This window comes from Salmo trutta, chromosome 4 (genome assembly GCF_901001165.1).
Source record: "Salmo trutta chromosome 4, fSalTru1.1, whole genome shotgun sequence".
Lineage (NCBI taxonomy): Eukaryota > Metazoa > Chordata > Actinopteri > Salmoniformes > Salmonidae > Salmo > Salmo trutta.
This window is the reverse complement of record NC_042960.1, coordinates 5,255,146-5,270,317: the sequence shown is the minus strand read 5'-3', so window position 1 is coordinate 5,270,317 and position 15,172 is coordinate 5,255,146. Positions and strand designations below refer to the sequence as shown.

Genomic DNA, 15,172 nt, shown 5'->3' with positions numbered 1-15,172 from the left:
TTGCTCATCCTAATATTTATATATTTCATATTTATGCATTCTTTTACTTTTAGATTTGTGTGAATTGTTAGATACTACTGCACTGTTGGAGCTAGGAACACAAGCATGTTTCTACACCTGCAATATCATCCGCTAAATATGTGTATGTGACCAATAAAATGTTCTGATTTCTAAGCTTGAGCAAATACAATTCACACTAATGGGCTTGGTTGACAAGATTCATACAAAGTGGCAACATTTTGTTTCTCGGGGGGGGGGTTGGGTTGTGAGCACATCTTGTCTTACTACTTTGAATACATTGCACAAGCAGGATGTTTTTTTTGTTCTGTCTTGGTTCCAGAGAATGACATTTGACATAAGCAAATAAAAATGTTCCTTTTTCCACTGAATCAGGAAGGTGTCAATGAATGCTTTTCATTGTCCCTACGAGACAACAAACCATATAAAAGAGCCACGATGTCTGAGGTGCTGAGTACAGTGGAACTACGATTTCTCATTGCTGAATTACTGCATCTTATCGGGGTAAGAAAGCTTATATGAACCTATATATTCATAACGTTCTTTATTATTTGACATGTAATAGATGGATTCCATGGCCTTTTCTCATTTGACGTTGCTGTTGAATATAACGTTTCACATTGTCAAAAGGAACCTGCGAGTAAGCATTTCGTTGGACGTGTATACCATGCGTATCCCGTACATACGACTTTAAAACTTTAAACTTTATATTGCAATAAGTGTTGACTCTAATTTTGACCTTGTACCTAATATTTGTGGATCTTTGTATAAAGTATACTGTACTGATTGTCATCTATATGTTTTTAGAAAACAAAAAATACTAAGATGACAATCCTTTTGGATCATTGTGTGGCCTTATTCTGACACAATAGCTAAACAAAATGATTGGTCATCAGTCTCTCAATTAAATATACCATTTATTTTATACAACATGTGGGTCTAATCCTGGATGCTCATTTGTTAAAACCGCGTTCCAGCTGGTGTGTATTATACAAGTCACCTGCTAAATCTGATGTTGAAATGCCTATTTACTCTGTTCCATCTGACTGCGCAATCCACTGTCTCATCAGTATATACTAGATCTACACTGTAAAAAGCATCTAGACATTATCTCCCATTTCTTTTAGACTAACATTTTGGTTTTCAACAGTGGAGATTCGTAGTAACCTTGCTGTCTGTCTCTCTGAATTTCACTGTTGCAAATATCGATCCCCATCTGTCCTATGGTAATGAATGTGTCGGGACAAGACAGACAGGCTGGCAGCTTTTCTCAGCCAGTCGAAATCATGAATCAGCATGAGGTTTATGCATATATACAAAGAAATCAATAGAAAAACACAAAATGCAGCTAGTTTGCTGTCATTCCAGCTTCAGTTTGAAGTGATTGTGTTAGCTGTGTAGTTGGCAATCTCTTAGAACAGTGGCCTGGCAAAAGAGCAAATATTCTATGCCATGCGAAATGGCACATCATTAGCTGATTTGTTATGGATGTACAAAAAATAAATCACTAGAAAACAGCTTGAACAAATGCATATGAAGCTACTTTGTTGTTATTCTGGCTCTACTGTTTGACGTGACTGTGTTTGCCAAAGTTGGCTAGCTAGCAAGCAAGGGATAAGAACGTTGACAGAAAGCAATTTACCTGTCTAACATCAGCGCTCAGATGGGAGGGGTGGAAATATTTGATGTGTGTCCTTAAAAATATGATTTGAATTTATTTATATAGCCCTTCTTACATCAGCTGATATCTCAAAGTGCTGTACAGAAACCCAGCCTAAAACCCCAAACAGCAAGCAATGCAGCTGTAGAAGCACAGTGGCTAGGAAAAACTCAGGAAAAATTCAAAGTGCTAATTTCAGACAGCGCTGGTAGGGATATTTAAGACCAACCAAAGCTGGTTTTAGTGGTAACGCAGTTGGTCATGGCATGAATTTTGACAGCGGAAACGCAGGTTATACAGCTGTGAAGCACATTGCCCATATGTGTATGGAATGAGATGTACTTTTGGTGCCTGTATACTTAATATTTAGAAACATCAAAGACTAATGATTTTTCCCCATTTCGTTTTATTTAATTAAAAACCAAACATTGCCTTCCCTCCTCTTTTTGTCCTGCCCAATGTAATCAAATAGGCTAGTCAAGACCATTGATAAAGTGAACATTTGAAGAGTAATGTGTTGTCTTGGATTTGCCCCAAACGTAACACTTGTATTCAGGCAAAAAAGTGAATGGCTTTGCCACATTTTTTTACAATATTACTTTAGTGCCTTGTTGCAAACAGGATGCATGTTTTGGAATATTTGTATTCTGTACAGGCTTCCTTCTTTTCACTCTGTCATTTAGGTTAGTGTTGTGGAGTAACTACAATGTTGTTGATCCATCCTCAGTTTTCTCCTATCACAGCTTTTGATGAATGGTAACTGTTTTTAAAGTCACCATTGTCCCCATGGTGAAATCCCTGAGTGGTTTCCTTCCTCTCAGGCAAATGAGTTAGGAAGGATGCCTGCATCTTGGTACACTGAAAAAAATGGTGCCTTGAATTTACTTAATTAAAATGTGTACATTGGTTCCACATGAATGAAACATGTTAAACACAACTTTTTATTTTTGTGAAGCAAATATAATAATTTGCATAAATGCATTGTAATGGGATAAAATCAATTTAACATGATTTGGTAAAGCTAATTTTATTTGAATTAAATGTGTAGCTTCAAATGGATTTGATCATGTTCCCTAAACCTGATCACTAACATTATTTTATTGATGACATCACTCTGTATTATGGACAAGGTTCTACATAATTATTAATGTAAGCACAAGATTAAATGCTGCCATTTTCTACCTTAGTGTTTGTATTCATACAAAATAATAGGGAAATATAAAGTACATGCTAAAGATGTGTAACCAAGGAGCAAGAGACCATTTGCATCAGCAACAAAGGCAAAAGGCATGTGTTAAAAAAATTGTACTGTATTTTTCTGTAACGGTTCAGCTCTTTGGAATGACAAATGTAAATTCACTGACATTCAGTGTTCAATGAATTGCACAGGTCTAAATCACAGTGCTGTAGGCTATATGACTGTATAAAAAAAAGAGTTGCCTAACAATGATTGGGCACTCTCTCTAATGCATTTTGTTACAAAATGAGGTAGTTATTTTTCATAAGGAGTAACAGACAAAGAATGAGGTAGGTATGTGTACATATTTGTGCATGTTAATTCTATTGACTAAAAGTCATTACAAAGTGAAGCTGAACTTTTTCCATAAGCAGAAAAATAAGGGCATCTATACAAAATCACAATAGCTCCATCTTTGGACATGCACATTCTGTTTTGAGTGTTTGTGAACAAGTTCAGCATAAGTCAAACAGTCTGAAACACACAACAAAACAGCTCACTGAAACAGCCTGTTTTTAAATGCAACAGCTTTGTTTGAAAGTTTGTTCCTATTCAGTTCCATAACCTTCTGAAAGACTTCAAAGGTGTGGCGGAGCTCAGTAGGGTAACTGAGGTTCATGGCATACATCAGGCCGAACAGCAAATGCTACGTTGCCCAGATCCTGCTGCAACTTGATGCCTTCAAGGACAATCCCAGTGTCCTCTGTTTCCTCACTCGCGGCAATGGTCTTCGATAATGTAGATCCCCCACAGTAGTTTCCTCAATGGCTGCCTTGGTGGACTCTTCATCCATGCCCTGAACAAGACACAAAAGCAACATTTGTCAATCATACAAAATTAATCCTTCATCAATGAAGTGTTTACAGTTAGGGACTCTAGATTGCAAAACAGTATAGCTCATGAAGCACAAGAGCATGATACAGACAGAAATCAATCAAGACTGGAGTCAACTAAATCAAGAACTGCTGGTAATATTTGAACACCGCCTATTACAAGGCTAAAATTAAGAGGTTCTAATCAAGATTTCCATTCTATTCCGATTACATTTGATCACTATTCAGCATTCATGCAAACAAACAAAGACATGGAGTCTAATCTGAATAATACAATTCTGAATTTCAAAAAGTGCATCTAACCGCAGCTATTGAAACAAGATGGAAGACAGAGGAGATGACACAGTAATATAACAGCTAGTGATAGAATATGATGGTGGCACTGAGCAGGAAAGGAAGAGAAATAAAAAGGAAGGAAGAATGAAGTGTTTCCATCTATTAACACACAATAACATTGTGATATTGACTGTACGTTTGTTTATGTGTAACTCTGTGTTGTTTTTGTCGCACTGCTTTGCTTTATCTTGGCCAGGTCGCAGTTGTAAATGAGAACTTGTTCTCAACTGGCCTACCTGGTTAAATAATGGTGAAATAATACAAATATAAATAACATACCACATATTCCTGAACAAGGTTTTCTGGGTCTTCACCCATATACACTCACACTTCCTTTTTGATGCACTCTCGTCCGACATCTATGTTGCTATTCTAAGAAAAGAGAAGGATTTTTTTTATTTATGTCTAATTTTTAAATCAACGTTTGGTGTAGAACCACATATGAATATGTCTTTTGAAGCATAAGGAACTCTTACATCAGCCATAGGTGCCATGCTTGATATGAGTCTTCTGCCCAGCTGCCGTCCTCCTTCTTTGGAACAACTTCAGCAGGTTATCTGAGTGTATATCACGCTGAGAAAGACATTTGGACTGGGATTGGGGTGATTCTCTTAAACTCAGCATTGACCTGAAAAATGGTAGTTAAACAAATTAGATTTTTTTTTAAAAAGCAGAAAGGAAAATAGACTGGAGATGATCACACATGCAGCAAACAAGAGGGTTCTCTATAGGGAGAGAAATAACTAGGCAGTCGGCACAAATGGTGATAACTCTGATTAAGGCTCACTTATGTGGCAAGCTGAAGGAAAATAATCTTCTACCTTCACCAACAAATCCCAGATAACATACCCAACAATAAGACAAGCATGGCTAACTTACCACAATGACTTCAAAGAGCGCAGGCCATCTTGCCATGAAGTCCTCTGCCATGGGTGCATCACGGACAACTTCATGTCTCCTGTATGCAAATGTATTCTCCATTTTTGAACTTCACTGTCTCTCTGTTTTTCCTTTTCTTCACATCGGACAGCAGAGCTTTCCGCATGTCCTCGAGGCTCTCTTCTGCAAAAGTTAACTTCTGCTCTCTGTGGCTTTTTAACACCATAGGCTGCACTTGACTTCCCTGCAGGTTTGTGCTTCAAGAAGTTTATCATCACCTCTGGACATCCCAGTCTTCTCAGGCGGGTGCGGTAGATTGCCAGCTTGTATTTCAAACTGGTTTTCCATCCTCCACATACAGTGAAGGAACACTTCTCAGTCAGAATTTTAGTAACCTCTGTTGAGTGGACATTACTTTGGTGCACAATTAAGGCAGTCAATGTATGTACATAAGTAACGGACAGTATGGCCGTAATGTGGGTGCTTTAACTTGTAATGATGCAAAAGTTGGAACCTACTTGACACCAATTCTGAACACCCCTTACATTTCCACAACACTGGGAAAAAAGCAGCACAACTGTAGTTGGCAAACATCATGAACCTGTAAATATACATTTTGTTCATGAAATTATATATGTTTTTCATTATGAAATGTTTTATCTATTGATTTATGCATGCATCCACTCATATGCACATACGTTGAATGTATTGATAAATGGACACCCATAATATAAAGTAACACTGTTGCTAAAATGCTAAAATGAACTCCACATCCCATTTCAATAAGTCTGTATGTCAACTTTGCACCACGTTTTACAACATGGAGGCAGCCATGGGAAAACTGTTTAACTGCATGAAAGCACCAATCTTATTGGATTAGGTGTATAATCATTAGATCTTAAATATGTAATGAAAAACGATTTTTTAAATGTCTGTTTTGATACAAATACATTAACTTTTTAAAATGTTTCACTTTTATCTAACAAAAAAAATTTGGTGCACTGAATGCTGCTGCAAAGTGATTGCAGACGATGTCGTGCACAAGCACCAAAGCATTAGTTAGCAAGTTAGCTAGCTCAAGCGGTGTGCACTCCTCAGCAAAACTTGGTAAATTCTAAGTTATTGAACAATAGGTAAATATCATGGTGTTTCGCCGCCTAACTTTACCTCCTTGCAAAATGTTAATCTTGACCTAGTCCTGTTTTACTGTTCATAGAAGCTAGCTAGCAACATGGTCTTTTACCTTTCAAATCAAATGTTATTTGTCACATACACATGGTTAGCAGATGTTAATGCGAGTGTAGCGAAATGCTTGTGCTTCTAGTTAGATATTATTGCATGGTCGGAACAAGTAATCTAACCTAACAATTTCACAACAACTACCTACAAGTGTAAAGGAATGAATAGGAATATGTACATAAAAATATATGAATGAGCGATGGCCGAACGGCATAGGCAAGATGCAGTAGATGGTATAGAGTACAGTATATACATATGAGATGAGTAATGTAGAGTATGTAAACATTATATAAAGTGGCATTGTTTAAGTGGCTAGTGATACATTTATTACATCAATTTTTCATTATTAAAGTGGCTAGAGATGAGTCAGTATGTTGGCAGCAGCCACTCAATGTTAGTGATGGCTGTTTAACAGTCTGATGGCCTTGAGATAGAAGCTGTTTTTCAGTCTCTCGGTCCCCGCTTTGATGCACCTGTACTGACCTTGCCTTCTGGATGATAGCGGGGTGAACAGGCAGTGGCTCGGGTGGTTGTTGTCCTTGATGATCTTTTTGGCCTTCCTGTGACATCGGGTGGTGTAGGTGTCCTGGAGGGCAGGTAGTTTGCCCCCGGTGATGCGCTGTGCAGACTTCACTACCCTCTGGAGAGCCTTACAGTTGTGGTCGGAGCAGTTGCCGTACCAGGCAGTGATATAGCCCGACAGGATGCTCTCAATTGTGCATCTGTAAAAGTTTGAGTGTTTTTGGTGACAAGCCGAATTTCTTCAGCCTCCTGAGGTTGAAGAGGTGGTGCTGCGCTGCCTTCACCACGCTGTCTGTATGGGTGGACCATTTCAGTTTGTCCGTGATGTGTACGCCGAGGAACTTAACTTTCTACCTTCTCCACTACTGTCCCGTTGATGTGCATTGGGGGCTGCTCCCTCTGCTGTTTCCTGAAGTCCACAATCATCTCCTTTTGTTTTGTTGACATTGAGGGTGAGGTTATTTTCCTGACACCACACTCCGAGGGCCCTCACCTCCTCCCTGTAGACCGTCTCGTCGTTGTTGGTAATCAAGCCTACCACTGTAGTGTTATCTGCAAACTTGATGATTGAGTTGGAGGCGTGCATGGCCACGCAGTCATGGGTGAACAGGGAGTACAGGAGAGGGCTGAGAACGCACCCTTGTGGGGCCCCAGTGTTGAAGATCAGCGGGGTGAAGATGTTACCTACCCTCACCACCTGGGGGCGGCCCGTCAGGAAGTCCAGGACCCAGTTGCACAGGGCGGGGTCGAGACCCAGGGTCTTGAGCTTAATGGCGAGTTTGGAAGGTACTATGGTGTAAAATGCTGAGCTGTAGTCGATGAACAGCATTCTTACATAGGTATTCCTTTTGTCCAGATGGGTTAGGGCAGTGTGCAGTGTGATTGCGATTGCGTCGTCTGTGGACCTATTGGGGCGGTAAGGAAATTGGAGTGGGTCTAGGGTGTCAGGTAGGGTGGAGGTGATTATGGTCTTTGACTAGTCTCTCAAAGCACTTCATTATGACGGAAGTGAGTGCTACGAGGCGATAGTCATTTAGCTCAGTTACCTTCGCTTTCTTGGGAATAGGAACAATGGTGGCCCTCTTAAAGCATGTGGGAACAGCAGACTGGGATAAGGGTTGAGTGAATATGTCCGTAAACACATATTTAGCTGCCACGCCAATATGTTTCAGACTCAAGAGGACAAAATGGAGATATGGAGCAATCACTAATAACGTTACTGCTTACAATTGACTACAACCACACAGACAAACGTTGAATAAAATCAATCACCATGCATACCTTGACCAAAATTCTCGAGGTACTGTCTTCTCCGCTAATGCACCAGCGTTCTTTCTGGAAGATTTTTCTCTCGTGCTGTTTGAATCGTTCCTCTTTACTCGTCATTAATTAACTTTATTGGTTCACAGTCCCTCTATATGATTCAAACTAGTACTGTAGATCTGATTTTGCTTCATGTTGCATTGATTGCAAGCAAAGAAATCGCATTGAGAGGAGAAACAAAACAGTAAATCACACGTTTTCTTAAATCTGACAGCCCACCTTATCCCGCTTTTTTTTCAGTGTAGTGACTGGGTGTATTGACACAGTGTAATTAATAACTTCACCATGCTCAAAGGGATATTCAATGTCAGCTTTTTTTTTACCCATCGACCAATAGGTGCACTTCTTTGCGAGGCATTGAAAAACCTCCCTGGTCTTTGTGGTTATTTCTGGGTTTGAAATTCACTGCTCGACTGAGTGACCTTACAATTATCTGTATGTGTGGGGTACAGAGATGAGGTCGTCACTCAAAAATCATGTTAAATACTATTATTACACACACACAGTGAGTCCATGTCACTTATAATGTAACTTGTTAAGCACATTTTTACTTCTGAACTTGTTTAGGCTTGCCCTAAAAAAGGGGTTGAATATAATATTGAGTCAAGACATTTCAGATTTTAAATTTGAATTAATTTGTAATAATTTCTAAAACATAATGCCACTTTGACATTATGGGGTAGTGTGTGTGTGTATAGGCCAGTGACACAATCTTAATTTAATCCATTTCAAATTCAGGCTGTAACACAACAAAATGTGGAAAAAGTTGTATGGTACATCTTTACTGTGGCAAGTATTTGGTCGCAGTTGGTCGTCTTATGTTGGTTCTCGTTAAGTTGTAATGCTGTATGTCTAATACGTTGTCGAGCTGTATGTGTACAATTATTTGTCTTACAGAATCATCATGGTGAAATACACAGTGAAAGTGTTTACTGGAGAAATGCTGCTTGCCGGCACACTGAATAGTGTTTACGTTAAACTGGTCGGCACAAAGGGAGAAAGTAAACGCGTGTACATCCCTAAAACCGCCAGCCAAGGATCGGTAAGTTCTCAAAAGTTGTATTATACCACAATCCATCTGGGTGTTGCAATTGCCAAATGAAAGCTCAATTCTGGAATTCGAAAAATAACAAACAGGCTCAACTTAGTCAACGTTTAGAGAACGTTGTTTGTTTGCTGGGATCATTCCAACACGTCATCTATCTCTCTGTAGGTGATTGAGCTTGATGTGCCCTGTCCTTCCTCCCTGGGCCACCTGGAGTTTGTGGTGCTGGACACAGAGCCGTATGCCCTGCTCGCCTACATCAACGATGTCTGGTTCTGTTCTAAAGTTGTGGTGACCACACCAGAGATCAACACGGCCAACTTCCCCTGTTACCGCTGGATCTCAGGCCATGAGCGTCTGGTGTTCAGAGAGGCCACTGGTCAGTATGTTGGTATATAGATCATTGTGTAGGTTTAGTTTTGGGTAGAACTGCTGTGCCTATTACACATAGCTATAGGTCAGCTAGCTGAATGTCATTTGAAGTTTAAAATCTAATTACGTTTGTCACGTGCCGAATACAACAGGTCTAGACCTTACCGTGAAATGCTTACTTACAAGTCCTTAACCAACAAAGCAGAGTTTTAAAAAAAGTAAATATTTGCTAAAAAACAATAGTAACACAATAAAATAGCAATAACAAGGCTATGTACAGTGCCTTGCAAAAGTATTCATCCCCCTTGGCGTTTTTCCTATTTTGTTGCATTACAACCTGTAATTGAAATGGGGTTTTATTTGGATTTCATGTAATGGACATACACAAAATAATTGAAATTGGTGAAATGAAAAAAATAACATGTTTCAAAAAATTCTAATGTGCATATGTATTCACCCCCTTTGTGATGAAGCCCCTAAATAAGATCTGGTGCAATCAATTACCTTCAGAAGTCACATAATTAGTTAAATTGCACACAGGTGGACTTTATTTAAGTGTCACATGATCTCAGTATATATACACCTGTTCTGAAAGGCCCCAGAGTCTGCAACACCACTAAGCAAGGGGCACCACCAAGCAAGCGGCACTATGAAGACCAAAGAGCTCTCCGAAAACAACAGGTCAGGGACAAAGATGTGGCGAAGTACAGATCAGGGTTCTGTTATAAAAATGTTTTATCAGAAATGTTAAACATCCCACGGAGCACCATTTAAATCCATTATTAAAAAATGGAAAGAATATGACACCACAACAAACCTGACAAGAGAGGGCCGCCCACCAAAACTCGCAGACCAAGCAGGAGGGCATTAATCAAAGAGACCAAACATAACCCTGAAGGAGCTGCAAAACTGCAATCTCTGCTGTGGAGCATCTGTCCATGGGACCACTTTAAGCAGTACACTCCACTGCTGCAGCTGGGCTTTACAGAAGAGTGGCCAGAAAAAAAGCTATTGCTTAAAGAAAAAAATAAGCAAACACGTTTGGTGTTCGCCAAAAGCATGTGGGAGACTCCCCAAACATATGGAAGAAGGTACTGTGGTCAGATGAGACTAAAATTAAGCTTTTTGGCCATCAAGGAAAACGCTATGTCTGGCGCAAACCCAGCACCTCTCATCACCCCAAGAACTTCATCCCCAGTGAAGCATGGTGGGGGCAGCATTGTGCTGTGGGGATGTTTTTCATCGGCAGGGACTGGGAAACTGGTCAGAATTGAAGGAATGATGGATGGTGCTAAATACAGGGAAATTCTTGAGGGAAACCGGTTTCAGTCTTCCAGAGATTTGAGACTGGGAAGGTGGTTCACCTTCCAGTAGGACAATGACCCAAAGCATACTGCTAAAGCAACACCCGAGTGGTTTAAGAGAAAACATTTAAATGTCTTGGAATGGCATAGTCAAAGCCCAGACCTCAATCCAATTGATAATCTGTGGTATGACTTAAAGATTGCTGTACACCAGCAGAACCCATCCAACTTGAAGGCGCTGGAGCAGTTTTGCCTTGAAGAATGGGCAAAAATCCCAGTGGCTAGATGTGCCAAGCTTATAGAGACATACCCCAAGAGACTTGCAGCTAATTGCTGCAAAAGGTGGCTATGCAAAGTATTGACTTTGGGGGGTGAATAGTTATGCACGCTCAAGTTTTCAGTTTTTTTATCTTATTTCTTTTTCACAATAAAAAATATTTTGCATCTTCAAAGTGGTAGGCATGTTGTGTAAATCAAATGATACCAACCCCCCAAAAATCTATTTTAATTCCAGGTTGTAAGGCAACAAAATAGGAAAAATGCCAAGGGGGGTGAATACTTTCGCAAGCCACTGTACAAAGGGTCCCGGTACTGAGTCAATGTGCAGAGGTACAGGTTAGTCGAGACAGTTGAAGTTGGAAGTTTACATGCACATTAGCCAAATACATTTAAACTCAGTTTTTCACAATTCCTGACATTTAATCCTAGTAAAAGTTCCCTGTCTTAGGTCAGTTAGGATCACCACTTTATTTTAAGAATGTGAAATGTCAGAATAATAGTAGAGAGAATGATTTATTTCAGCTTTGTATTTCTTTCAACACATTCCCAGTGGGTCAGAAGTTTACGTACACTCAATTAGTATTTGGTAGCATTGCCTTTAAATTGTTTAACTTGGGTCAAATGTTTCGGGTAGCCTTCCACAAGCTTCCCACAATAAGTTGAGTGAATGTTGGCCCATTCCTTCTGACAGAGCTGATGTAACCGAGTAAGGTTTCTAGGCCTCCTTGCTTGAACATGCTTTTTCAGTTCTGCCCATGAATATTCTATGGGATTGAGGTCAAGGATTTGTGATAGCCACTCCAACATTTTGACTTGTTGTCCTTAAGCTATTTTGCCACAACTTTGGAAGTATGCTTGGGGTCATTGTCCATTTGGAAGACCCATTTGCGACCAAGCTTTAACTTCCTGACTGATGTCTTGAGATGTTGCTTCAATATATCCACATAATTTTCCTCTCTCATGATGCCATCTATTTTGTGAAGTGCACAAGTACCTCCTGCAGCAAAGCACCCCCAAAACATTATGGTGCCACCCTGTGCTTCACGGTTGGGATGGTGTTCTTCTGCTTGCAAGCATCTCCCTTTTTCCTCCAAACATAACGATAGTCATTATGGCCAAACAGTTCTAGTTTTGTTTCATCAGACCAGAGGACATTTCTCCATAAAGTACGATCTTTGTTCCCATGTGCATTTGCAAACCATAGTCTGGCTTTTTTATGGCGGTTTTGGAGCAGTGGCTTCTTCCTTGCTGAGCGGCCTTTCAAGTTATGTCGACATAGGACTCGTTTTACTGTGGATATAGATACTTTTGTACCTGTTTCCCCCAGCATCTTCACAAGGTCCTTTGCTGTTGCTCTGGGATTGGTTTGCACTTTTCGCACCAAAGTATGTTCATCTCTAGGAGACAGAAAGCGTCTCCTTCCTGAGCGGTATGATGGCTAGGTGGTCCCATGGTGTTTATAGTTGCGTACTATTGTTTGTACAGATGAATGTGGTACCTTCAGGTGTTTGGAAATTTCTCTCAAGGATGAACCAGACTTGTGGAGGTCAAAAGAAAATTCTGAGGTTTTGGCTGATTTCTTTTGATTTTCCCATGATGTCAAGCAAAGAGGCACTGAGTTTGAAGGTAGGCCTTGAAATACATCCACAGGTACACCACCAATTGACTCAAATGATGTCAATTGGCCTATCAGAAGCTTCTAAAGCCATGACATAATGTTCTGGAATTTTCCAAGCTGTTTAAAGGCACAGTCAACTTAGTGTATGTAAACTTCTGACCCACTGGAATTGTCATACAGTGAATTTTAAGTGAAATAATCTGTCTGTAAACAGTTGTTGGATAAATGACTTGTGTCATGCACAGAGTAGATGTCGTAACCGACTTGCCAAAACTGTAGTTTGTTAGTAAGAAATTTGTGGAGTGGTTGAAAAACGAGTTTTAATGACTCCAACCTAAGTGTATGTAAACTTCTGACTTTAACTGTATGTACTTGAAGGGTAGGTGTAAAGTGCATAGGTAATGACCAGAGAATATCAGCAGCATATGTGAATGTACTAATAAGAATAAAGAGGGGTTCATTGCAAATAGTCTGGGTAGTCATAGTTTATTTTGAATTGTGTATGAAAGGGGCCATATGGAAGAATGGTCGATATACACTACCGTTCAAAAGCTTGGGGTCACTTAGAAATGTCCTTGTTTTTGAAAGAAAAGAAAAACAATTGTCCATTTAAAATAACATCAAATTGATCAGAAATACAGTGTAGACATTATTAATGTTGTAAATGACTATTGTAGCTGGAAACGGCTGATTTTTAATGGAGTATCTACAGAGGCCCATTATCAGCAACCATTACTGCTGTGTTCCAATGGCACGTTGCGTTAGCTAATCCAAGTTTATAATTTTAAAAGGCTACTTGATCATTAGAAAACCCTTTTGCAATTATGTTAGCACAGCTGAAAACTGTTGTTCTGATTAAAGAAGCAATAAAACTGTCCTTCTTTTGACTAGTTGAGAATCTGGAGCATCAGCATTTGTGGGTTCGATTACAGGCTCAAAATGCCCAGAAACAAAGACTTTCTACTAAAACATGAAGGCTATTCCATGCGAGAAATTGCCAAGAAACTGAAGATCTCGTACAACGCTGTGAACTACTCCCTTCACAGAACAGTGCAAACTGGCTCTAACCAGAATAGAAAGAATGGGAGGCCCCGGTGCACAACTGAGCAAAAGGACAAGTACATTAGTGTCTAGTTTGAGAAACAGACGCCTCACAAGTCCTCAACTGGCAGCTTCATTAATTAGTACCCGCAAAACACCAGTCTCAACGTCAACAGTGAAGAGGCGACTCCGTGATGCTGGTCTTCTAGGCAGAGTTGCAAAGAAAAGCCATATCTCAGACTGGCCAATAAAAATAAAATATTAAGATGGGCAAAAGAACACAGATAATGGACAGAGGAAGATTGGAAAAAGGTGTAATGGACAGACAAATCTAAGTTTGAGGTGTTCGGATCACAAAGAAGAACATTCGTGAGATGCAGAGAAAATGCTGGAGGAGTGCTTGACGCCTTCTGTCAAGCATCATGGAGGCAATGTGATTGTCTGGGGGTGCTTTGGTGTTGGTAAAGTGGGAGATTTATACAGTGTAAAAGGGATCTTTAAGAAGGAAGGCTATCACTCCATTTTGCAACGCCATGCCATATCCTGTGGACGGTGCTTAATTGGAGCCAATTTCCTCCTGCAACAGGACAATGACCCAAAGCACAGCTCCAAACTATGCAATAACTATTTAGGGAAGAAGCAGTCAGCTGGTATTCTGTCTATAATGGAGTGTCCAGCACAGTCACCGGACCTCACCCTATTGAGCTGTTGTGGGAGCAGCTTAACCGTATGGTACCTAAGTGCCAATCCAACTTGTGGGAGGTGCTTCAGGAAGCATGGCGTGAAATTTCTTCAGATAACCTCAACAAATTGACAACTAGAATGCCAAAGGTCTGCAAGGCTGTAATTGCTGCAAATGGCAGATTCTTTGACAAAAGCAAAGTTTGAAGGACAATTATTTTTTCAATCAAAAAAGTCATTATTTATAACCTTGTCAACGTCTTGACTATATTTACTATTCATTTTGCAACTAATTTCATGTATGTTTTCATGGAAAACAAGGACATTTCTAAGTGACCCCAAACTCTTGAACAGTAGTGTGTACAGTGGATTTCTTAAGATGTTGACCAATCCATAAAAACATGAAAATGATCAACATTTCTGGTCTTTTGTATATAAGGTAAGCTAATATTCAATGAGACCTGCCCAGAGGCCATAGAGGAGAGAAAGAAGGAGCTGCAGAGTCGCCATGAGGTGTACCGGTGAGCTTTATGGAAACATTACTAATTTGTAAAGATACAGTAACAACTTTAAACAACATCCAAATAAAAACATAACTCTTACACACAGATAAATTGATGTGCAATTGTAATAAAAGCAGCGGGTGGCCAAGTTGTTAAGAGCGCTAAGCCAGTAATCAAAAGGTTGCTGGTTTGTATCCCTGAGCTGAGTTTTTGAAAAATCTGTTTGAAAGGCACTTAACCCTAATTGCTTGGATAAGTGTGTCTGCTTAACGACATCATTTT

The 15,172-nt window shown here is 39.8% G+C and overlaps 1 protein-coding gene across 1 annotated transcript in view; it reads left to right on the top strand.

Annotated features, from left to right (window-relative positions):
• Positions 1–421: 421 nt before the first annotated feature.
• Positions 422–15,172, top strand: part of LOC115191717 (hydroperoxide isomerase ALOXE3-like) — a 29,443-nt gene continuing 14,692 nt past the window's right edge. Inside the window, exons 1-4 of the mRNA XM_029749575.1 lie at positions 422–522; positions 8,945–9,089; positions 9,261–9,471; positions 14,827–14,908. Of these exons, the coding sequence (XP_029605435.1) occupies positions 8,952–9,089; positions 9,261–9,471; positions 14,827–14,908 (431 nt within the window). The 5' untranslated portion in view covers positions 422–522; positions 8,945–8,951. The remainder of the gene's footprint in view (positions 523–8,944; positions 9,090–9,260; positions 9,472–14,826; positions 14,909–15,172) is intronic.